The 25,128-nt window shown below is 38.1% G+C and overlaps 1 protein-coding gene across 4 annotated transcripts; it reads right to left on the bottom strand.

Moving 5' to 3' along the window:
* Nucleotides 1-1,238: 1,238 nt before the first annotated feature.
* On the bottom strand, nt 1,239-25,016 carry TIA1 (TIA1 cytotoxic granule associated RNA binding protein). 4 transcript variants are annotated; one of them, XM_039524792.1, is made up of 13 exons: nt 24,993-25,016; nt 15,292-15,388; nt 14,746-14,844; nt 14,170-14,224; nt 13,965-13,997; nt 12,597-12,684; nt 8,706-8,781; nt 7,567-7,675; nt 6,591-6,686; nt 6,410-6,494; nt 5,634-5,757; nt 4,910-5,052; nt 1,239-3,692 (listed from the first exon to the last, which is right to left on the bottom strand). In XM_039524792.1, exons 2-13 carry the CDS (start codon nt 15,301-15,303, stop codon nt 3,569-3,571), a joined length of 1,044 nt encoding a protein of 347 aa, XP_039380726.1. In that variant the 5' UTR covers nt 15,304-15,388; nt 24,993-25,016; the 3' UTR covers nt 1,239-3,568. The 4 variants fall into 4 exon arrangements, with proteins under 4 accessions (XP_039380726.1, XP_039380724.1, XP_039380727.1 ...); XM_039524790.1 differs by lacking the exon at nt 24,993-25,016 and adding an exon at nt 24,729-24,932; XM_039524793.1 differs by lacking the exon at nt 24,993-25,016 and adding an exon at nt 23,190-23,208.
* Between the last annotated feature and the right edge of the window lie 112 nt (nt 25,017-25,128).

The following is a 25,128-nucleotide window of genomic DNA, read 5'->3' as shown; positions in this document are numbered from 1 at the left end:
AGTGACATCAAGCTCACCACACCTTTGGTATGGCACTCCTAAAGGATTGGGCCGCATGCTTTACTAATATCACTGCATAAACAAATATTTTGTTTGAAGAGTAGAATTTAATTCCATCCCATAGGATGTACTGAATTACTAAAATACTGCATATAGCTATTGGTGAGCCATGTAACAAGAGTACTGGTCAGGCATGCTGGCCCAAAGGGAACACAAATATGAAATCACGAAAATTATATGTATGAACACAGAACCCGGGCTACACCTTTAAGCACAAACAAATTCAGAGCCAGTATGATCTCCCTCTGAGGAAACAGGAAAACCACTCACTGCCAGCATATACATCCTTACTGCATTCTGACATAAGGCTTATAATAAGGGAAGCATCCTCTTAGTGCCTGCTTTTCCCCTGAAGTACTGGAACCTCCACTGTGACAAGCAAAATAAAAAAAACTGATAAGGTTGGGAATATGCAAGTTCACACAGTTTTATTAACATCCTTAACAGCTTTTAAAAAAAAAAAGTCACCAGTTGTGGAGTTAAGAGTCTTATACCCTTAACCACAAATATCAAAATACATTCATTCAAGTGAAATTTAATGTTTCATACAAATATGAAGTGGGCTGCTAATGCAAAAACAGTCCAGGTTGCTACCTTGGAAATAAGCCATTTTATCCTTTTCTGTTGTGTGTTTGGGATTCTAGAACGCATACCTTACATAGCAAGGCAGCTGTGTCATTTCTGTAAACACCAAAGCCTGACAAAAGTGCAAATATTCAGAACAAAAAAAAAAAGGCTGAGGAAGAAAGGAGAGCACTGGTAGGACAGAGGAATGTGTTCAAATGATTGTCACCTCAATATTGCTTTACGTGTTTTGTGGAGTGGGTGAAGACAAAAGGGATACAACACTAATACAAATATCACTTACAGCCCTCTCTGGCTCCCAATGGAAGACTTGTGAGAGAGCATGTCACAAGTTATTTCACTTCATAGGTTTCTTCTAAACATTGGTTGATGATAAATAGAATGGTGTAACTTCTGTAATGTACATTTAGCAAGCTTTTTATAGAGCTGTTTACACCAAGGCCATTGCAAGGAAAGAGCCAGTGCATTGGGAGAATTCAAGATGTGTTTCATTCTGACAATACTCTTCACAACTCTAGGCCTCAGAGAAATAAAGAGGTATCTTTTCCATCTACAGATTAGATTTTCCATATTGCATGTGACCTCTCAATTTGTTTCATTAAAAAAAGGTGTGTCCTTGTCTCTTGGAGCCTATAATTCAAGAGGTATTTCAGTCCTCAGCAATCAGCACAGGAAGCCCTCCCCCACTCTGCTTTTAATTAAACCAAGCAGTAATGTGTACATTTTAATGACAGGAATCACGATACATTTTTTAAATTTAGACAGATGCTGTTCATGCAGTCAAAATAAAAGAGGTAAAAATACACATTATGCATATATTGGTTTTAAAATCTGTATTCAAATACAGCATTGAGCTAAACTCCAGAGCCTACTCACAGATATGGATGTTCTTTGGGCAAAATATGATACAGCACAGCTGGTCAAGCAGAAAGTAAAAATGTATGTTTGCATAATTAAAGTCAGAATAGAGCCCTAACCTAGAATAATCCATAGAAGTTAAGATACTGACCTACTTTGTGAAGCATTTCACTTTTAAACTGTTTTTTTGTTTTTGTTTTTTGTTGCGAGTCCTATTTGCAAGAGTTACAGGGAGGAAAACATTTCCAAGTAAAAAAGTTGGTTTGTATTCACCTATCTTTAAAGCCAAGTTTTAAAAACAGCTGCATAGAAAAGTTCTCCAGAGAGAGTCTCGCACACACAGGTCCTCCACACTTTATATAACGTTGGCTACAAGATATAGGCCAACACAATCTCCTAAGAGATTTGCCCTATGCCTGCCTTCCCCCTCTCCCCACCCCTCCCATTTTCTAATAAAAATGTTCAAAAAATTTTTAACAGTCCAATATTATATCCTTAATTGGAGGAGAAGGGGAGCCTGACCTCATTCCTGTCCCACTCCCCACTATCCTCTGTTATTACTTCATACAAGAACCTGAAATACATTGTCACATGACTGTCAAATATAGCAGAAGTTTAATCCCTTGATACTCTGAGTTGCCCAACTGCAATTGATTGGGGGCGGGGGAGAAGAAATACGGGAACTCCAGAAGCCAAAGATTAATAGGAATAATAAATAACATTACACAATGAAGAAGTTTTTGCTCTTTGAAGGCTGGTCAAGGAGGTAGGATAGAAAGTTTTTGGCCTTTGAACATTTAAAAATGCTTTGCCCAGCTGGTCCTTCAGGCTAAATTGGAGCATTCCACATACCCCCCCACCTGATGCTTACACATACAATGCTACAGTTTTCACAGCTCTAATTGTACATGTTAAAATCAAGTCAACTTACTCTATTTGAGTAAAATTTACTATCAGTAAACAGCAAGACTGATTTGTTTTCTACATACAACTTTGTGTCTTTTACAGTTTCTTTTAAAAAAGAGCAGATGACTTTGTATTCAAAGACTACCAAAGTGTATATTTGATATTCACATGCAAGACCAAAAAAGCCCCTTAAAAATGTTACGCATAAATCACGTGAAAGGACTCTGCATCCTACCTTTAAATAAGGAAACATCCAAAGTTTTCTAACTTTTGTGCAAAATATTAGTTTGCTAAAATATTTTACATGATAATGGATATGTGTAAATGTAGATTGAAAGAAAAAAGCTGGTTCTTAGGAATTTGTCACATTGTGGTATTTGTAACAGGATTTTATATTCCCTAGTACACATCAAAGTTTATCTCTGAAGATAAAAATCCTATAGAACAAATCCAACAGGGATTTCTCTAGGCACCTTCTCACGTAGAACACAATGTGACTTCAGTTAGATCCATCTGAGAGTTGTGCACACAATTTTATGCTGAGCATCACATTTTCCTCATGACATAAGGCAAAGACAACTGTTTGAAAAATGTCTAGATACAAAATGATGTAAAATAATTTATATTTGAAAACCCTGGTATAAACAAAAGTGGAGAGATGGACACTTTATACAATAGGCTATTTTTAAAACAAATTTGTGCACAGGCTGAAGATTGTAAAGAACCTTCAGAATTCACACAGTTTTGGCTTTTTTGTACAACTGTTTATAATACATTTTAAACCATTAGGAATGCAAACTAAAACTGCACACTACTTCAGAAGAAAAAAAAAGTTTGACTTTGTGCAATTTTCTGCCCCAATTTAACAGTGGCAGTAATCCCTGCATTTGTTGTGTTTCAAACAAGGATCTTAAGAAACACACATCAAAAGGAGGAAAAGAAGGCAAAAGTTGGCAGACATCCAGCATCTAGTTTTTCCTGTTTGTTTGCTTTTTTAAACAATGTGGATGACCAATAGTTTCATGATTAAAATGATTTCTTTAAATAAATACACTGTATCTGACATTTGCACTGACTTGATAAAACTAAGTAAACAAAGGCTTTACAGCACTCCTTGTTGCCTCAAGTCACTGGTGTTAGGTTCCAGAGTCCTTTTCTCTCACTGAGTTTCGAAACCTGCCATGCGATATCCAGTTTGATTAGTTAACACACTTCCATTCTGCCCCTGAGGTGGTGGAACTCCGTAATTTGCACCCATCCATGCGGCAGAAGACTGTGTCTGACTGTTGTGGAGGGAGGGGGAAGAGAGGTGATTACAGAAAATGTATAGTTCCAAAAGACTGAATTTACATAAAGAGATTGGAGAGGATAATACTTTCCAAGTGTTGGCCAACAGAATCTTGCCTAGTAAACAGAAAAATTCCTACAGGTAACCCCAGCTCTGACACTGATGTTATGGCTTTCGGCAAATCATTTAGGACCTTACTTTAAGACATGCTAAGCACCACTGAAGTCAACTGGAACTGTAGATGCTCAGCACTTCTGAAAAAAAATGCAGGCCCATTACAGATGGGAAAACAGACAAGTTCAGTGGAGATAAAATCCCTCACAACACTTGTCAGTTAGATTGGCGTTACTTAAATGTTTATAAAGTGCAGATATAAGTATAAGCAAAAGAGGAAAACTGTTGACAACTAAGGCCAGTAAGTGTAAAAAACAAAAATCCATGCAGGAATTCACTGCTGCTGTATGTAGCTGAATTTTAAAAAGAGGTCCAGATTGTTTTATAAACATCTGTAGTTATATCTGGGCTGGCATGGGAACAGAGAGGAGGAAAGAGTAGAGCTCAAGTAGCTTGTTGCCACCAGACCCCTCAGAAGGGGTAGTTCAATGGATTTAGGTCACTATAGTATATCTGAGTTTTACTACTGGTTAATGGATCCAACATTTAAACCCTGAAGTATTCTGCGTAAGAAATCAGTCTTCAGGTACATGAGTGCACATGCACAGACATCACACCCACAACTGGGAAGTAATAGCAGCTGTTTGAAATAACTAAATACTGATCTAAATTTAAAATTCAAAGGAATTGTAAGTAGGCATACTGTAATTACCAGAATTAGAATTTGGCTAGGACAAAGGAACAAAATGTGCCTATATTTACGAGACGTTCAAGATGACCATTAGTAAAGAGAGTACTACTTTAACCAGAACACTGCCGTATACACCCCCTACTCTAAAAGGTAGTTCTGGCATTTTTGCAAGGACAGCAGACCCTTACACCCTGAAAATATTTCAAGTATGGTAATTATTCTGCCAACCTAAAATTCCTCTTGTACTTTCAGATAGATATGGGACCTGATCTTCTTACACCAGTTTACAATGGTACAACTTCCTTGTACTTCAATGAATCCCAAATTCATCTGATGATTTCCCCCAATGAAGCATCATTCTTCACAATTTATTTATAGCACACAGATCAGTTAGCATGTCTACTCACTTAAATCCCTGCTGATTCCATGCCTGTCCATACATTCCATATGCAGGGACTTGCCAACCATTAGGCATGTACTGACCAATTTGCTGTGCATTTCCATACCACTGGCCCCACTGGCCATAAGCCTGTGGAAATCCAATTTGATTCTGCAAAGAACGTTGAAATATTGAATACACTACACACAGGCATATTTATCTATTGATGTAGAAACTCCTACCTATCAAGCTAGCCTTTAATCAAGAACTTAAAAGGGCTTATATTCTAATACCTCATTTTAAAAGTTATTATAAAAATTTAGCTGGGCAACTCCCTCTAACACTATATATATATATGAAAAATCACCCCACCTCCTGCACACACACATTTTGCTGATTATTCTCTGGAGTACAGCAGTCTAATATTACAGATAACTATTCCAGAGAGCACTGCAGGAAAGAGCAAAGTTGAAATTCTGACAGAAACTTAAAGCTCTTCCCACTCTCTATCCTTGACCAAAGCAGGTTTCCACAAGTTCCAAACAGTTTAATTTTGATCAAGTATCTTAAAAGGCAGATATCATGGAAGCAAGAATTAATTTGGGAGGTCACATGTGCCATGTGACCCTGAAATCCACAACCCACCACCCTGAAACTAATATGTATTTCCATGCTAGAAATCTGTTAAGAATTTCATTAATAAGATCACACTAATCATCATCTTACAAGTTAGTGTAAGTTTGTTCTCTGACCTGCTGGATTGGATTGATCATATCTGGTGTTTCTTTGCCCCAATAGCACTTCACAACATGCCCTTCTATAGTAGTTCCATTGACAGAAACAATTGCATGTGCAGCACTTTCATGAGAATTGAACCTGTTAAGATACAAAAGGAACATCAATATAAACCCACTTTCCATACACCTACAGACAAGACACTTAAAAGGAGACTGTCAACCTAAAAGTGTGCCTGCACTTAAAGTTTTAAGAGTTTCCAAGTTTGATTACAAAAAGAAGAAAAAAAATGAAAATAATTGTTTGCAGGAGAAACTAGTCTTTGCAAGGGAACTCAAATACTGCAGCATTGTAGTAGTACAGAAGATTCAGAAAGCAAAACTGACCTATCTCGTTTCACTGTCTCACCTTGAGTGAGCTGCAAAAAGTAAGTAGCACATATGAAAGGTAAAATCTGAAATTGTGTTAAGCTGCATTTTTTATTATCTACAGCACTGTCTGTGAAAAGAATCTAAGAAATTGCATTTAAAAATATGATTCTGAATCTGCAAGAATCATATCCAATACTTACAACTATGAAATTATAAAAAGAAAAGTAGTACATCTTTGTTAACTCAGATCAACATTACCACACAAACAAGATGAGACCATAGTTTAAACTGTAGACACTGAAGGCTAGTCTAAGTCTGTCTAGGCTAGTTTCCTACTAGAAACGTTCTGACACCAGTGCTTAACGTGTTTTCAAGGGAAAGGTAAAAGTAACGTTTTAAAAAGTGAGCAAAATGTAACCTACCGTATAAAAGAGTACCCTTTATCTGGGAAGACTCGAATTTCCATTATCTGCCCAAATGGAGAAAAGGTCTGGCGCATTAGCTGTTCTGCAGTGTAGAAAAGGTTGACAATCAAAATTAGGAAGTACTTCTGATTTTTAGATACATTTTATGAGGAAACCCAAAATTTAGAAGATGCCATACCTGTTAGTCCTGAAGTAACACCACCACAATATACAGTACAGTTGCTTGGGCTTGACTGATTTACAACATCATCATAAGAGAGCTGCTTGGTGTTTGCTGTAAAAAAAAAAAAAAATGTTCAAGTTTTTCATTTAAACTATTTATTTATTTTCCTCCTGTCTTCAGAAGTCTACAAAGAGCAAGGATCCTAGGGCTTTTTTGGGTGATGCCTAAATCAGACCAATACATTTTCTCCTGTAAATCTTTAATTTTACCATTAGACTTATCTTACAAAATATACAGCTATAACATCCTCCCAAGTGGTAGTTTAGGAAGTGAGAGATATGTAAAGCAAAGAACTACAAGCATTAAAAGGGACATGAAAAGTCAGTGTGGTTTCCCAACTGAGTCATTTGCACAAAATAAAGAAACAAATGCGCATGCCAAAAGGAAAGCTACATTCAAAATACATGATGCTCTCAAATAGGAGACATGTAAATCCCAAATAATAAATGGGATGGATTACTGATGCATATAATGTTTAGAGGGATGTCATTTACATTAAGCCCAAAATTCAGGTTTATAAATCTACTTTTAAATACACGTAATGGAAATATTTTCTTCCATCAGTTTAAGTCTAAACACACTCCTCCCCAACCCAGTATTTTCACCACAAAAACTGAAACACTGGCAGTGCATGATACAAGTTAAATAAAAAAAAACACTACTTTCATTGTCCAAGCTGACTGAAATGCAAGACTGAATAAGTGCTGAAAAGTAACTGAAAGGTTTTTAAATTTTAACAATATTAGTATTTAAGGAAATTTGTGTAAAGTTATAATTTAACATATATTTCTTCAAGCAAAATCTTTACTTCTGAATTCTACAGGGCATTACATTTTTTTCATGATAGAAGCACTAATACTTGGAACTAATAAGAGGTTTCATTTCTTCCTTATTTGGGTGGGGGCAAGGTAGACAGAAACTAAAAACCTACATTCATATGTACTCTTTGGAGCTGGAGGTTTTCGTGTTGCCCAGTTAGTTCTGATTTGTCTTCCACCAAGCCACTGTCCACCCATCTGCTGAATAGCATTTTCTGCATCCTGTCCATAGGGGAAAAACATTTCTGAGCAACACCATACTAAAAGCAAATCATCGTAGGTCTGTCAGACTCAGATATTCCCAACTTATAACAAATATTGAAATAAAATCTGTGCTTCAAAAAGATGTTTAAAATACAGGATTAAGGCAGTTATTTTAGGTCAAACTGAATGCATCCCAAGAAGAGTTATGCACTCTTGTAGAGCATGTTTGTGCAGTTGCTCCACTAAGTTGAAAGGCTGTATGACATTCCTTCAGCTGAGTCTCTAGCGCTCCCTCATCTGCACTTAGAATAAATCTCTCAGACCTAATATTTCAACCTGGTCTGGCCTAACACCAAGAAAAGTATGTGTTGGGTTTTTTTTTTTAAAACTCCCCCAATCTCCCATTTTCAAAATATACTGAGACCACATAATGGCTTGCCCTACTCTTTCTTCCCTCCAAAGTGTATTATTTCTGAGTGAGAGAGAGAGATTTGGAGCCATAAGTTATTAGTACCCTGCCCATAAAGAAGCTGTAAGTAGGAATGTTTGATTATTCTAAGTTTAGTATTACACTGGTTAACTCCATTTTCTCCCTTTATGTTGAATACCTTCCACCCCAGACCACTAATAAAGCTCTATAAAAACTGACTAATGATATAATGCAAATCCTATAAAAGTATTTCCAAATACAAGTTGCTCTAGAGATTAGTGCATCAGACCTTTGAGCACTAAAATATTGCCATTCTGCCAGAGCCAAATAACTCAGTCCAAAGTAATTTGTATTTAATGTAAGAAAAAAAGTAAAAATTTCAGATACAAATATCAGTCTGAGTAAGTATTCTAGTTTTCATCTCTGTACATAAATACTTTGCACTTACATAGGGATGATGCTTAGAAAGTGCTAATACTACTTACCTATTTACAGAAGGGGAAACTGATACAGTACCAGATATAAAAGGGACCAAAAATGTACGTTTTACACAGCTGTTCTCTTTAAAGCAACTACCAAGATTTTAGAACTCTTGCTATTTATAATGACATTACTTACCCATTTATTGAAGAAGGAAACAAAGCCATATCCTTTAGATTTCCCTGTTGCCATATCTTTAACCACTCGTGCATCTCTAAAAAGCAGAAGCAATGGCCAATTTAGCATTTAAAAAACACATAATAAAATGAAAGTGAGTCACACAGACCTTATTTTCATGTTTCACCTTTATTAAAGTGAACTGTTTAATGCACCAGCAACATATTCAAAACAAATTCCTCCTTTTCTAAACAAAAACATTACTAGTGTTTTGTCATGTAGTAGCAAAATTAAACTTAATTTTGTAAACATGCAAATCAATAGTTTTTCTAATAAACATTTTACAATAGATGGTTCCCAGTTCAAAATGCTTTAACATACTGTTAAGACACTAAGCATGGTCAAAGCAGCTATTCAAATGACTCACTTAAGCCACACAGCTGACTAACATTAGCTGAATGGCTCTCTTTAACCATGCAATTTATAGCTTGCTAATTGCCAACACATTCTACCTACTCATTAAAAATATGAAATAGAAAAATGAAAAAAATAGGAATTAAAAGGCATACGTCGCCTGTTAACTGAATTCTTTAAGTTTCTCAGGTCAATTCGTTACCCCCTTTTTGGACTGTGGGCAGCTGTAAATTTTGAAAAATTGACATTTTCAGAAATGGTTGCATTATCGAAGGAAATAAAACACTAAAGACATTTACGTTTTAAACTATATACTATTATAAAGAATTTAAAACTGCATTCGCAAACAGCAATCATACAGGATTGATTGGAAACTACAAGATATAAAAGGCAAAAATTTATAAAGTAAATAAGAAAACTACAACGTTTGTCCACTGTGAACTGTAGCTTGTAGTTAGCCATGGCAATTCTGTCCATTCTTCAGAGACACTCTGCAAAATAACCAGAGGCCTATTATTTGAGATTGAGTAAAAAAAGGAGAGACCCAGCTACAATAGCTAAACCCCATTTGTGGAAAGTCTGATTTTATTAAATGGTGTTTCTCAGGCAATTTGTGTACAGTTAGCCAAATATCAAGAAGCACACACACATACACACCACTATCCTGCCCTCCCCAACCCCACAAAAATACAGGCACTTTTGAAAAAACAAGACAAATAAAACCAGTCAGCAAGTCATGCAGTGTAATGTAAAGGCTTTATAAAATATGGTTTAGATCAACTAGATGCACGATATTCAGTATTCCAAGACTGGCAGAAAAATCATACTGAGAGTTTTATGATGCCAGTTTTAAAACCTTTTAAAATAATTGCATTCTGTATTAAAACCTAGTTCTTCTACACATACGACTATAGAGAATATGTAGATCACTGAAAGGCTCAAATTAAGACCACTTCCACACGCTACAGAATGAAATGTACTTTAAACCCTTCATGAAAAAGCAAGTGTTAAACTGCTTGCAATTTTCTGTGTTAAGAAAATTTGAATAATATGTTACAAATTGCCTGAGAACAGTCATTTATGTAATCTTAGATCAGTTTGCTCTGCACAGCCTAAAAAGGAAATAAAAACTAAGCTATACTTACCCTCAACTGAAAACTTTGAAAATAAGACTTGAACAAGTGAAAACATGCAACACCAAACATAAAGGGAGACCACAATAAAGATGTATGTATTTATATTAAAAATTAAGTTGTATAAAGCTACCAAAAATTCTTACATGCTAATCATGCGTTGGTTCAACTTTGATTTTACAGAAAATCAGAAAAAAAATCTCAATCACATTTCCAGGAAATAGTCAATGACCAAAAAGAGTTAAATATACAAAAATTTTTTTTCTAATTTCGTTTTATAAATATGGTCTATTCCTCACACATTTAATTGAGTAACTGTGTGAAATCAAGGTCCACTCTATTACTATTTACCCTTACTTCTTTAGGACAACAGTTAACAAAGAGGGATCTTAAATCCTCCTTCCCCTCTTCTCCCCCCCATGAAAAGTCAGCTTGAGCAAAGGTGACCTAAAAGGTTTTTCAGATAGTTAGCCCTACGATTCTGTACTGAATACCCCAAAGAAAAAGGATAAAAGGGTCGCTCACACAAGTTATTTGAAACCTGACTTTAAAAAACAAACAAACAAAGAACACCCTTTAGGCCCTGCAAAAACTGGACAATCAGCTCTCTCACTGCAGAGAGAATCACCACTATGAGAATCTCTTTTGGAACAAAGGGAATGATATATAGGATCCCAGTAATCCTGCTGTTTTTCAGACATGTGCTACACAGTTTTAAGAGTTATTTTATACACAAATGCCCCTCAGAGGAACTGGAAAAAAAAAATCAAGGCAGCAAGTTTAAAATAGCCTATGTTTGGAACTAACCCCCCTCTTTACACTCTGAGTATCAGTATATAAATTGCAAAGTAAGGCAATGCCTACACTTAAAACACTAGCGTGGCACAGCTGTGCTGGCACCACTGCAGTACTTCAGTGTAGACACTAACCAGTGACAAGAGGGGTTTTCTTGTCGCTGCAGATAATCCACCCCTTCATGAGGCAGTACCCTAGGCTGGCTACATTGAGGGTTAGGTCGGCTTAACTACATCTTTCAGAAATATGGATTTTTCACAGCCTTGAGAGATGTAGTTATGCCAACATAACTTTTCAGTGTAGACCAGCACTAAGCCAGCTCTCAAAAAAGCCTTGTGCAGTTGACTGCTAGACTAGTATTTTAGGGTGGAAAGATGATTGCAGGTCTGAAAGAACATCTGCCTAAAACTATCCCTCCTACATTTCAGTGTACGACTTCCTCCTTCCCAGACTAATCCTTCTGGATGAGGACAGATAAGACCTACTTTAGAAGCCATGTGTCATTCAGGAGAGTAGATGTTCAGCTATGTGAAGCACTGAACCTCCTCCGCAAGTAAGTATACCTGCTACCTCTACAGAGAGAGACAGTCATTAAAATTTAAAAAAAAAATCTAAAATATAAATTAGTGTTTTCTAAAATGAGAATCTCCTGCAGATCAAGTTTGAAAACCCTATCATAAGAAACAAAATTAGGATTTAAGTCCAATACATTGGACTTCATAAGAAAAACTTCTTTCAAATAAAAGCATCACTACACAACACTTCAAAGCACTCTTATCTTGGTACCTCACCATCAAGGAGCAGCAATCCAAGTACAAGTAGTTAGTTAAAGGTAAATAAACAGTTTAAATTGGAGAAGGAACAAACAAGCCACTCTTAGCCCTGCTACAATGTCTGTATTTTTATATGCTTTTCAAACTATAAGCATTACAGCTGTATGTGATACAGCAAATAGTAATGAGTAGGCAGGTAGAGAGCTGTGATCACTACCACTGATCAGCTAAGCCTTTACACATACTGTTCTACTTGTTAACCCATCTCCCCACCTCACTTGTTTCTCCCTATCCACCTGTTAAATCTTGTCTTTCAGACTCAGCTCTTTGGGCCAGGGACTCTTATTTACTGTGTTTGTATAGTGACTAGTACAACAAGGCCCAAACTGGTTGTGGCCTTTAGATGTAACCACAAGGAAAGTGTTTGATCCATATTAAACTACTCTTTTAAGAACAATTACATGTATGATTACATTTAGTGGCAAATGAAATACAAGACCCATTTCAGAGAAACTACCCAGTATGACATCCTCCAAGTTACATGAGGATTTCTACAGTATAAAAACAAAGCTACATATACAGTGATTTTTTTCTAAAAAAGAAAAACTGACTGCTGGTGGGTAATTTTATTATGTATCCCTACTTATTACTCAAGTACTAGAATTCTGAAGTCTCTTTATGAACACAAAAAGTGTGCATTGCAGTCATTTCTGCAACTTGACTGGACTTTTACTTACTGTAAGCTTGCCTCCAGTAAAAGGTAACGTTTAATTTATTTGCCCTAAGAAATCACTTACGATATTCTTCCAAACGGTGCAAAAGCTGCTTTTATATCTTCAGTTGTAATTTCTGGACTGAGGTCTCCAACAAAGACATGGAAATGGTCTTATTGGGAAAAAGAGAGAAAATAATTTACAAGTGTGAAGAATGTTCCTGGAAACATAAGCAGTATAGCAACTTTATATTGCATTAACTTCCATATATCTGAGAGCTACATGGGAAACTAAAATTCTTTATCTATCAAAGGTAACATTTGTCACTGCTTCAAATATAACCATCACTTGGTTACAGTATAACAAAAGCAATAATTTTAAGGATAATGCTGTGATGTACAGTATTTAACTCAAATTTTGTTTTTGTAGTTATGTTCATAACCAGTCACTATTTTACCATACAAAGATTGCAATTGTCTACTTAAAGCCAAAGCTTACTTTAAAATATTAATGTTACAATAGTTGTGTTAAAATTAAACACATTTACAGATAGTTCATTAGCTATCCAAAACTTTACCAACTAAAGCATCTAGTGGTTTTGTGAACAATGTAGAATAAAATTTGCTTTAAAAGTAGGATGGATATTGAACCTAGCTACAAAATGTTTGGTGTAACCATATTTTGTGAAGAACAAAGAAATACCTTGCATTGCAATAGTTTGATGTTAAAGAATTTGACAGTTTTCTCAAAAGTCAAACAGTTTTGGTTGCCCAGCCATTACATCATGTGAATCCATGTGTATTCAATACAAGTGAATCCATGTGCAAGTGAACTAAGACTGAAGGCAACAGAGGAAAAGAGTAATCCTTCACTTTATGTCACAGGCATTAAAAAGAGCACTGGAGAGAAATAAAGATCCCACATCTCAGGATTTTGTCCACTTTGATTAAACAATTTTTTATAAAAGCATATTTTAACAGTTAACACTATAGAGACTAACTTGTATTAGATCAGGTGTGAAACTTACAAATCCACTACAATACTAGTTTGGTTAAACCGCAAATTCTTAAAAGCAGTTTAAGGCTGGCCAAGTACAGAAGCAACACACTGGGTTGCCATGAAAAGGGAATTTCAGAAGCAATTTAAGTACTCCAAATGAGTTTGTATGGAGCAGCACAGACAACAGCCTTGAAGGCAGCTGATTTTCTTGCTTTCATAGTGGATGAAATTCTAGAATAGAAGTCATGACTAATGGGGTCAAAGGACTATAAGAAGCAGCACCAGAATGAAAAAGAGTGGACAACAGACCACATTCTGATGCAATGGGGAAAGGAGAGGGAAATCTTGCCACAAACGTAAGAACAAAACAGAACAAAAACCCCCAAAATAGCTTCAGCTGGTTAGTGAATACCCTTGAGAGATTTCATTTTATGTTTAAGAAGATACAATTACCTTGTGAACGCAGTGTGCTGACAACGGTACTACCTGATGACAAAGATTAGATTTGTTCTTAAGTTTATTAACACAAACACATTTAATATCATCTTAGGATAATGATCAAAACATTACTGCAAACATTTGTATGATGCTTATTGCTTACGTTTAAAAACTATTTGTGCAAATAAAAAAATTACTCAAAAGCATAAAGGGCACTTACTGCTGGTATCTTTCTTCTGGCTGCTGGGGGTTGTTGCCCAGTTCACTTTGACCTCCTACAAATAATATTTGCTAAAGTAAATATTGGAACCATATTCTGATTTTGTTAGCTATTAATTTCTATACTGCAGGGGAAGAAGGTACACAAGTTTGTAGTTAAAGACATTAGTCTAAGTGGCTGAAGTTCCTTGGTAAAATGTTCTATTTCCAGCTACATTAAGCCATTTTACAATGAAGATAACTAATCTATCTTGCTTTATTGCTCTGCTAGTCTCCCTCACCTTCAAGATCAATGGAATTAAAATATTTATTACAACATTTTGACTTCTTCCCTGTCCTACTTCTGTACCCAACCCTCCTATGAACTGTCACTATCCAGTTTTTACCACCACAATTGTAAAGCTCAAATGAAGTTAAAAGTTCTTCACTTTAAAAGATTAAAAAACAGGAGAAAGTGTTTACCTTTTGTGGTTCAGTTCTGCTTGGGGTTTTGTTTTGTTTATTTTAAAGATGTTTCATCCATATCATTGTATACATTATTTCCACCGCAACTCACGCTTTAGACATGACAGCTTACCTTACCCATTATCTTCCGTCCATTCATAGCAGCTAACGCTGCAGCTGCATGACGATGCTCATAAAACTCCACAAAACAGTATGGATCATTTCCAGCTGTCTGTTAAAAAAAGCACATATTATTAAACATTATCACCCCCTCAAATTTTAACCAAATTGTAGCTGGTGCCCAGTTATATCTATGTCTGAAAGTCTTAGCAATTTAGAGAAAGCTTGCTGTAACAGCTTTAAGCCAGTCACAATATTAACAACATATTAGAAAAATATTTTAAAACTATGCTGTGGTAGGCATCTTGGTTAGCATGTTTTGTGCCTCCCCGCGCCCTTTTGACATGACATAAAAAACTAGCAACTACGTTTGAGTTATATGCTCTATTCCTTTTACAATATAATTCCCATCACTGAAGTTTGCATCAAGAAGTTAAGCTCTTCAGCATCCTTCTTTAAATTTCTTCATTGTACTCATGAAAAGTTAAACGTATGGGGATTTCTTTAAACTGACATGCTACAAGAAGTGGGAAAAGTTATCCAAGTAAAAGGCCCTTACATCCATGATCATTTTGCAGTTTTTGCATGGTCCAATCTGGCTGAACAGCTGGAGGATTAGTGCCTCAGTCACATCTCTTGACAGGTTCCCTACATATCTGTAAGATTAAAAGGAACATGTAAATATTTAGATATTTACTCCATTCAGCATTATTAAAAACGAAAGCAGGAACTTCTTGCTGAGCCAAGCACAATCCCTTAATTTAGCAAAACATTTTACTATGAGTTAGCAAATTCAACAGTTGTTCTGAAAGCTTTTCAGTTTTAATATATGTACATGCAAACTACATTCTAACTTCAGATTATGGAGATACTCCAATATTAAGGTGTTCAGATACTACAGTGATGAGTACAGTATAAAAACCTAAATAGCATAGATTACATTTTCCCATTCAAACCTAAAGCTTGCAAGCAATGTTGTATCGATAGCTTTGGAGACAGAAGTCATCTGCTGATTAACCAACAGTTAGGCCCAGATGTTGCAAGTCCGTATGCATAGACTTGTGCCTGGGCACATCTTCACTGACTTCAGTGGAGCTCCATTGAGCACAGGACTCTCCAAACGAGGAGCTCCTTGCAGGACTGGAGCTTTAATATGGGCTGCCTCACCAACGTGCTTCAGCTCTGGCGTGGATGAGAGCCACACCCATCTCCATACATATTATCTGTATTATGGTAGTATCTAGTCCTCAGCTGAGACCCCATTATACCACGTATTGTATAGACATATGGCAAAAATACAGAAGTCCCTGCCCTATAGAGCTAACACTATAAATAAATAAGACAAAGGGTTGGAGAAATGGAGTATTATTCCCATTTACAGATAAGAAACAGACAAAAAGCTGTATCCATACTATGGAAAGAACCCCACAGCACACAGGCAGCCTACATTGACGGCAGGGATTTTTCCCATCTGTGTAAGGCTACCTCCTCCCTGAAGGAACTTAGCTAAGTCTACAGAAGCATTCTTCTGTCAACATAGCTGCATCTACACAAGGGGCATTGGGGAGAAAGGTAGGCATAACTATTGAGGACCAAACCCAAACGACCTAGCTATGTCGACCTAACTTTTAAGTGTAAGCCAAACCAAAGACTAACCAAACCAATTAAAAAAGGAACTTAAGTTTGTGATATGTTTATTAGGAAATGAACAGTAGATTACATGTAAGAGGAGCTGGGTTAAATCCCTGTGCAAACCTCGAGTACCTAGTACTGAATCCTACTGCTCTACGATGGTTCTACTTCTAATGGCCACACATTTCTATCATCAGGATAATAATGGAAGACAAATCAGAACTTAAAAATGATTAAAGTCATTTCAAATGTATTAAATAAAATCAACCTGCTTTTACTACATACTCAAATTGCACCAAAAATGGTGACTAATGTAACAGTTTAACAAGTTACCCTATTAAATACTTGATATAGAATCAGAAAAACATAGGACAGGAAGGGACCTCGAGAGGTCTCTTAGTCCACTCCCGTGCACCCAAGGCAGGACTAAGTATTATCTAGACCAGGGGTTCTCACAACAATTTTTTTGGTGGCCCCAGAGTGCGGCCACCAACTCTTGCTGGTGGTCGCTTTGACAATTTTTCCTAAAATACTTAATTAACGTAAGGAATAACAAATAAATATGCACATATGAATGTCCAAATCATTGTAATTTATTAATGTAAGGGTTTTGTTTTTGTAATACAAATAATGTACAGTTGTCTATTCTTTACTGGACCTAACCAGAACAAAAATAAGGTGTTTTGTATGTTCTTGTCTTTTGTTGTTGTTGTTGTTTCTTTTGCCTTTTTTGGTTGCTTTTTCTTAAGACTTGCTAGCTAGTAAGTCTACTGCTATGAAAAGTGATATTTGTATGTTTGTTAATATAATTTTTCACAGTAGCAGACTTGCTAGTTGGTTAGGAGGCAGTGAAAAGTGATATTAACATACAAATATTTTTCACAGCACATTTACAAAGCCCCAGAAAGCTGGGGGACAAATTAAGCCCTCGATGGTGAGGTGGGTAGTGAGGCAGCAGGGGCCAAGGCGATGGATGGGGGCTGCAGGAGGCAGTGGGGGCCAGTGGGTCTGGGCCAAAGCCCTGCGGCCGGGGACCAGAGCCCACCGCCCCAGGGCTGGAGCCTGCCGCCTGCCAACCCAAAGCTGAAGCCAGAAGCCTGAACTCCACCGGACCAAGGAAGGTGGGGGAACTCACACCGTCTGCCTGCTCCTCCAGCATTTCTTGCTCCAGAGGGGGGAAGGACCCAGCCTCTGCTGGTGGCCCCAAGGGAGGGGCCGCTGCTTCCCCCCATTCCCCCAATTATTGCCCAGGAGCCTGTGGCTGCAAGAAAAGTCCCTGGTGGCCGCAGGCAGCCACAGTGGCCATATCTGAGAAACACTGATCTAGACCAGTGCTTCTCAAAGCCGGTCTGCCGCTTGTTCAGGGAAAGCCCCTGGCAGTCTGGGCCTGTTTGTTTACCAGCCGCGTCCGCAGGTTCAGCCAATCGCGGGCCGAGGGAAGTGCTGGCCGCGGCTTCCCGGAGCCCCCATTGGCCTGGAGCAGCGAATCGCGGCCACTGGGAGCCGCAATTGGCCGAACCTGTGGACACGACAGGTAAACAAACCAGCCCAGACCGCCAGGGGCTTTCCCTGAACAAGTGGTGGACCAGCTTTGAGAAGCACTGATCTAGACCATCCCTGACAGGTGTTTGTCTAACCTGCTCTTAAAATTCTCCAATGATGGAGATTCCACAACCTTCCCAGCCAATTCATTGTGCTTAACTACCTTGACAGTAGGGAAATTATTCCTAATGCCCAACCTAAACCACCCTTGCTGCAATTTAAGCCCATTTTGCTTCTTGTCCTATCCTCAGAGGCTAAAGAGAACAACTTTTCTCCCTCCTCCTTGTAACAACCTCTTATGTACTTAAAAACTGTTATATTCCCCCTTGGTCTTCGCTCTCCAGACAAAAACCCAATTTTTTCAATCTTCCCTCATAGGTCATGTTTTCTAGACCTTTAATCATTTTTGCAGCTCTTCTCTGGACTCTCTCCAATTTGTCCACATCTTTCCCGAAATGTGGCACCCAAAACTGGACACTCAACAGTGCAATTGAGGCCTAATCACCGTGGTGTAGTTCAACATAGAGCATAAGATCCATCATTCTGATCCACAAGCCCCTGATACAAACTGCATGAAACACAAAGTATTTGCTTTTCTAGACAGAGGGAATAGATACAATATTGTGTTTTGGAACCTGACTTTGGTTTACGTTTGAGCAAAAGATGGGAGATGGGCAGTCCACATCACATGCTAGTTAAACAAGCCGACTAAACCTATTACCAGTTGATTTTCGTACATACGTGTTTAATAAGGGAATTTTGTATGCTAATTGTTCATTTACGTCGGTCTTCTTTGTGTCTTAAACAACTCCATGTGTCTTAAACAACTCCATTTGACATCATAATCAAGATGATTATGCAAAACAAATCTTACCATTTTTGGTTAATTCCTTTTTGACAGGAGTCATGATTTCCATAAAATTTGCTTCACAGCAGCTAGTGCCAACATATTAACACTAAAAAGCCTGTGAATCCATCTTAGTTCTTTGTTTAAAAAGGCCAGTCTAAAACATTCTTTATAATATTCAACTGTGTCAGTACCAAGTTTCTTTAGAATGGTACCTTTATGGCATTTTTGCAACCTCAGCAATAGTAGAAGGCAATCAGGCCACAAGGGAGGTCAACAGAAAATTTCAGATTCTGGAAAGTGTACAGAAGATACAGATTTCATTTAAGCTCTACTCCAAAGAGTTAAAAATATTCCTATGAGAGCACCTTCCCATAAACTACAAGTTAACGTGGCAAACCTTAGTGTCAGAAAACGGTGCCAGGCACAAAATACACTAAATGAAACACACGCAATACAAGTAGCAAATTCCCCGCTCAATCTGGGTTCTTATACCAATGACCACCAGCACTGCATCTGAGCACCACAAGATGCAGGTTGTGTTCTATTAATGATTTGATGATAAAAAGTAAATTAAGGACAAAGTGACAATCTCCTAAACTTCCTAAACTTATAGCAAGTTCAAGATGGATTTGTACTTTAGCCAAAGTACAAACCCAATCAGATAGTGAATAGCTTTAATTTCTTCATTAGGAATCCAACAGTAGAACTACTTAAGGCAGGGGGGTTTTTTTGGGTTTTTTTTTTTTTTTTACATTTTTCTAGATAAAAGGGCTTAAATAATTTATATACCACAACAGAATAGGAACTTGGTATATGAGAAGTAGAAGGCAGACACTTCATCCACTCAGCTACCATGCCTTTGATTAACTTCTACCGGCATTTAATGTATTTTGGCCATCTGCAAGCATGAATAAAAAAGTAATACATTAAGAAAAATGGCAACCTCAAGTCTGATCCAGGGACTGTATTTTAAAAAGCTACACACTTGGAAAATTTCATCAGGATCAGAGAGTGAGTGTGAGTGTTGACTAAAGCAAGGATTTCTCTGCATCTGAGTGATAAAGATTTCTCTTATAAATAGGGCAGCTATTATAATGTTTAAAGTAATATTAGGTGGAGTAATTGAAATAAAAGTTTTTGTAGAAGAGCCCAGATGTTCAGTAATAGGCTGAGTAACACCCCCCACCCCACATCAAATGTAGTCCTGCACTGATAATAGCTAGTGATTTATTTAGAGTTGGACTTTAAGTATTACTGTACATTAAATAATTCAGTTATTTGAGCACTTATAGCCTTGCATTGCTTTCAAAGTTAGCGTTATTAACAGAATAAAAGTCAGAATGTTTCCTAGAAACTGAATATCTACAAATTGATCACTGAGTGAATAATGTCACCTTTTCACCTGCAGAATTACATAGCAACTTGAGAGGTTTCTAGGATGTCGGATTTAGTTGGATAATCTCTTGGCAGACACATAAAACTTTATATCAGCTGGAGCTGCAAAAATACGTTCCTGCAGTATCAATATCTGCAACATGAATGGTTCTACAAGTTTCCTAACATTTTAGCATCAGTGATGTCAAATATCAAAACTCAGTTCTTTGTGCATGGATGTCTAGAATTTCTGTGTACGTATACAGAATGTCTTAATGGGCATGCAAGAGGTATAACACATCAGAAAAAGCACACAATTTGCTAAATAGTAGTGATGGTTAATGGAGAAAGCCAAAATGGAAGCTGTAAAACATGCAAGTATTCTCAGAAATGTGAAGTAGAAAAATTGGTTAAAGATATCAAATATCAAGAGTATTTCCACTTCCCTTATTTTTCATTATAGCTTAACTCCTATAGTTGTGTACCTCTGCTACCTATTCTCAATGGCTAATAACTTTGCAGATTTTTTGCACTTACCGGCTAAAGAAAGGCATGCAAAGTTTTGGGCTGGTATCAAACATTCCTAAAATATTAAAAGCTCTGCTCAAAGAGTTAACAAGAAGCAAAAGTGTGAAAGAGTTCATAAATGTAGTGTTCATAAATGGATCAGCTGCTATCATTAATTGGGAAACTATGCTTTAAAATTATGCATGCGTAGTAAATCTAAAAACAGATTTGTTAGAGAAATATTTCATATGCATTTGAAATAAAGAATTCCCAAATACTATTTTTAAAAAAACTTGCACTATGCCAAGCTAATCAATATAAAACATAGTAGAAAAGGTGGTTTTCCATAGCTGCTGCTTCAACAGACCAACAGAGAAAAACTACACTATTCTAAAGTTGACAGGCACCAATGTTCCTAAAAGTGGACTGATGTTTTTTCCATATTTATTACTGAAGTCAAATATGCTAAATGAATTCTCTAACATGTTAACAAGGTGGTTTAGTTTAAGATTTGGGGCAGCAGCAAAGGTGTAACCATAAAAAATGTAGCTCTGAAGACAGACAGTATTGCTTGGTGACAATAAATTAACTAACATCCTACTTCAGCAGTTGCCAGGAGTGCCAAGTTTAAAAAAAAATTAACTTACTCCCAGTGTTAATTTATATGCATGTCAATTTCAAAACAAGACATAAAATGGTAGTATTCTAAAGTATGTGAGGTGTATTACTGGGGGGATGTGATGGCTTTATAGAAATAAATTAACACCACCTTATGTGGAGTGACTGCTGACGAAATAAGTTGCTATATTGCATTTACATTGAATAACCTTCACAAATGCACTAGAGAATTCATAATTTTGGGGGCATCAAATTAAGTACTGAATAACTAGTGAAATTTAAAATGGGTCTTAACTATGCTGTGTGCCAGCAAACTGAAAGCAGCATCTCTGGTATGGAAAAAACACTCTGCTTTCCTGTAGTGGTTTTCACCAATGCTGTCCACCCAAGACCTGTCTCCCATTTAGCAAAATGAGAATGACATAGTGGTTGCGACACCGCTTCACAGTGACTGAGAACCACCTGCTTTACTGGCATTGCACATGTATACTGGAGTTTAGATTATGCTCACTTGCTACACTATAACTCTTCATTGTGTTAATGTTTAGATTAACAGTCATTACCCACAGATATTTCTACACTCAACTATCACCATTTCTACAGGATTTTTTCACAAGGAGACAAAGCTACAGGAGAGCTACTGTGGAGAGGCAATGACAGATTAAGTACATTAAGGGTCCGGTCCTGCACTCCTAAGTGTAACTCAACTGAAGTCAGAAATAAGCATGTACATGCAACAATTGCAGGAGTAGGCACTAACATCAATGATTCTTCTGAGCTGGACTGGCTAACAGTTCCATCAGAGGAGGGAAAGTCTCTCCAGATATGGGAATACTATGGATTTTCATACCCTCCTAACTATACTCTTCATTAATTAACTGGTACTTATTTCCTCAATATAGGCTTCAGTAGGTATCTTCTTGAAAAGTGTGTTGCTAAACAAGCAGATGTGAATAGAAACTGATCTTTTTAAATATAAGAACAATATTAAAGAATCAGATAGCTACATGAGCAAACTGTTTCCGTGAAGATCTACAAGTGACCCTAAAATGTGAATGCTCAAACATTTATTTAAACAAAAGCAGTGGTTACATAGCTACTATGTAAACATAAATAGGCTACTCAGTGATTGAGTTACTTAAACAATATAGCTATCAATCCAGCTCAGCTGAGCTTCAAAATATCAATGCTTTAACAACCTCATATCAAAGCATCAGAATTACATGAATATCTTTTAAAAACAACCTATGTCCTCCAGAAAGAGCTATTAAAAACAACTATTCTAAGAAAACCAGAAATATAAAAGTTTAGAAGCTGGCAAACACCCAAGGACATTAGTGTCCTATCCAACTGTAGCAAGACAGTGTGACTGAACAATAATTTAATCCGTCTATGGACAGAGGTTTTAGTATTAGGATTTTTGTGTACAGTTTTCACTATCAGCTATTCCAAATAAACTCCAGACTCCTATGTTGGAAAGTGGCCTTATAGTCAAAACCTTGAGCATGTGAATATTACAGATTGAAATTTAAATTAATGGCACAATATTCCAGATGAGTTAACTGTAATTCCGCCGAAACTGACTCAAGAAAATACAATTCTCAGAATATTGCTCAATAGCTATTTTGTGCAGGTCAGAAACGCATTCAGGCTTTTGCAATAAGCTGCATGTATTGAGTGCAGATAATTCATTCTTTAAAACAGAAGCAGTATGCTCAGAGTAACTGGTAAGATCATTAATCAAGAGTCCATATGAGAAAATCAGCTAGGGAAAAATAAGGAGTACAACAATAGGAAGTTAAAACATGAGTATGAGGGTGAGAATGTTCTGAAAACAGATAGGTCACATGTTTCAAGCAGTTCAAATGGATACATTGGATAAAAAGACAATTGGACCTTAGTATTTTTTTAATAGTGTTTACTTTATCACTTACGGAATCTAGAAAAGGTGGCATGGGTCACAAGAGTCCTGTTTTCCTATGCAGCAAGTCAGCCAAGACATTTATCATGCCTATGGGACATGTGCAAAGCATCATTCAAGGGCAAATGCAGGAACTTTACTCTCACTTTTGGAAAGTTTCACCCCCTCCTTTTGATTCCCCCTCACGCCCCCCACCTATACAGCAATACTCCTAAAAGTAAGACATACTAGATGGTGGCAGCATCCTAGACGGGAGAACAAGTTAATAGAACAGCAAAGCTAGAGATCAGTGAAATCATGAAGTCAAAGCATTAGAAATCACTCCAGATTAAAAAAAATCTGCCAGGAAGAGGAAGGGGGAAGAAATGTAGACAAGCGTTATACCTCCAGCTCTCCCATGTATTTCAAATGGAGGCAGTTGTGTAAACTGTTGATTGCTTTGAAAAAGCTATCAGATTTTCAAAGCAGTGTGTTAACTACACCCACATTACAAGGAAAATTCCTCATAATTTACAACCTCCCCATCTCAGTTTATTTTAACAGTACATTGCCCTATTATAGCCAATACCTCTGAATCTATACAGATTTACCCCTCTTGTACATTTCCTAAACAGCTTGGAATCTACCGCAAAGTTGGGTTGTTGTTTTTTTTTTTTAACTATACAGGCATTTGATTATTGTTTTGGGGTTTTCTCTCAATTAGAAGTCAGGATTATTTTAAATCCATTTAAGAAGTCAGGCTTCGCATTTGCAAATTGGGTTAATACAACACAGATACAAGCAGACACAAATTAAGTCATATATACTCATGAAAAGGTACATACATTCAATCTACAAAAAAATAATTCTTTCAGAGAGAGAAGAAAGAAAGAAAGAACAGAGGGAAACAGAGAGAAAAATAAAGATGACAGAAAAACCTTGAATAGAAAAAGAACAAAACCTTAAAAACAAGAAGGGGGGGGGGGCGACAGATAATAAATGGAGAAAGGGCACTGTGCAGTTTGAGTCAATTCCTCACCCTCATCCCGCTCCCTCTGAGGAAGTGGGGAATTAGGGACCAATTTAGCCTGGGAAAAACACATCCAGCAGCCCCCCTTCTCCCCCAGTCCCCTCCGACGAAGCAGCCCCCCCAGCAACCCCCCCGAAGTACCCCCCCCCGAGGAAGCAGACCTTCCCCTCACAGCCCCCCACAGACGAAGCAGCCCCCACCAGCTCCTCCCGATAGCCCCCGGAGAAAGCAGCCCCTGCAGCTCCTCACAGCCCTCCCCCGAGGAAGCAGACCCTCCCCTCACAGCCCCCAGACGAAGCAGTCCCCCAGCAGCTCCCCTCCCCTGACAACCCCTCCCCCCAGGAAGCAGACCCCCCCCAGCGCTGCCTGAGGGGGCGGAGACGGAGCTCCCCACGGCAGTGACTGGTGGGGGTGGGGGCGAAGCAGTCCCCCCTCACCCCGAGGGGAAGCCCCTGCCCCGCTCCGCGGCCAGGCGTGAGGAGGGGGTCTCGACCCCTTCCCGCGGAGCCGAACAATAAGCGTGATCGCCCCCTCCCCACTCACAGGGTCTTGGGCATTTCATCCTCCATGGCTCTACCGCTGCCCCTCCCACCGGGGTCTCCTGCCGCGGCCCAGTCAGCGCCTGGGGAGCCCGAGCGCCGCCGGTCCCGCGAAGCCCACAAGGCGGACAATAAGCCCCGATGCTCCTCTCAAAATGGCGGCGTCGGGGGAAGGGGCCCGGCGCGGCCGGCTCGGAGAGGGGAAAGCAACAGCGCATGCGCAGAGGGTAGCCCGCCGACCGGCAACAAGCGCAGGCGCACTACTAACCTCTGAGGCCCGTTCCCTCCGCCGGCTCGGCCATCAGATTACGCATGCGCGGCACATCATACGTTAGCCCTCTCCCGCCGGTTTCTTTTCGCTACGCCTTCCCTCGGCGCATGCGCACTACTGTCCGGTGGCGGTT

Source organism: Mauremys reevesii, linkage group 2 (assembly GCF_016161935.1).
Source record: "Mauremys reevesii isolate NIE-2019 linkage group 2, ASM1616193v1, whole genome shotgun sequence".
In the NCBI taxonomy this organism is placed as follows: domain Eukaryota; kingdom Metazoa; phylum Chordata; order Testudines; family Geoemydidae; genus Mauremys; species Mauremys reevesii.
This window is presented reverse-complemented; position numbering and strand designations above follow the sequence as displayed.

What these genes read in the sequence shown, in the direction of transcription:
- TIA1 (XM_039524790.1), bottom strand. Translation starts at nt 24,754, where the DNA reads ATGGAGGATGAAATGCCCAAGACCCT. An exon ending in GATGAAATGCCCAAGACCCT is followed by an intron (nt 15,389 to 24,728) that starts GTGAGTGGGGAG and finishes TTAATCTTACAG; the next exon opens with ATATGTAGGGAACCTGTCAA. An exon ending in TGGAATCAGCAGGGATTTAA is followed by an intron (nt 3,693 to 4,909) that starts GTGAGTAGACAT and finishes CCTCCACAACAG; the next exon opens with TCAGACACAGTCTTCTGCCG.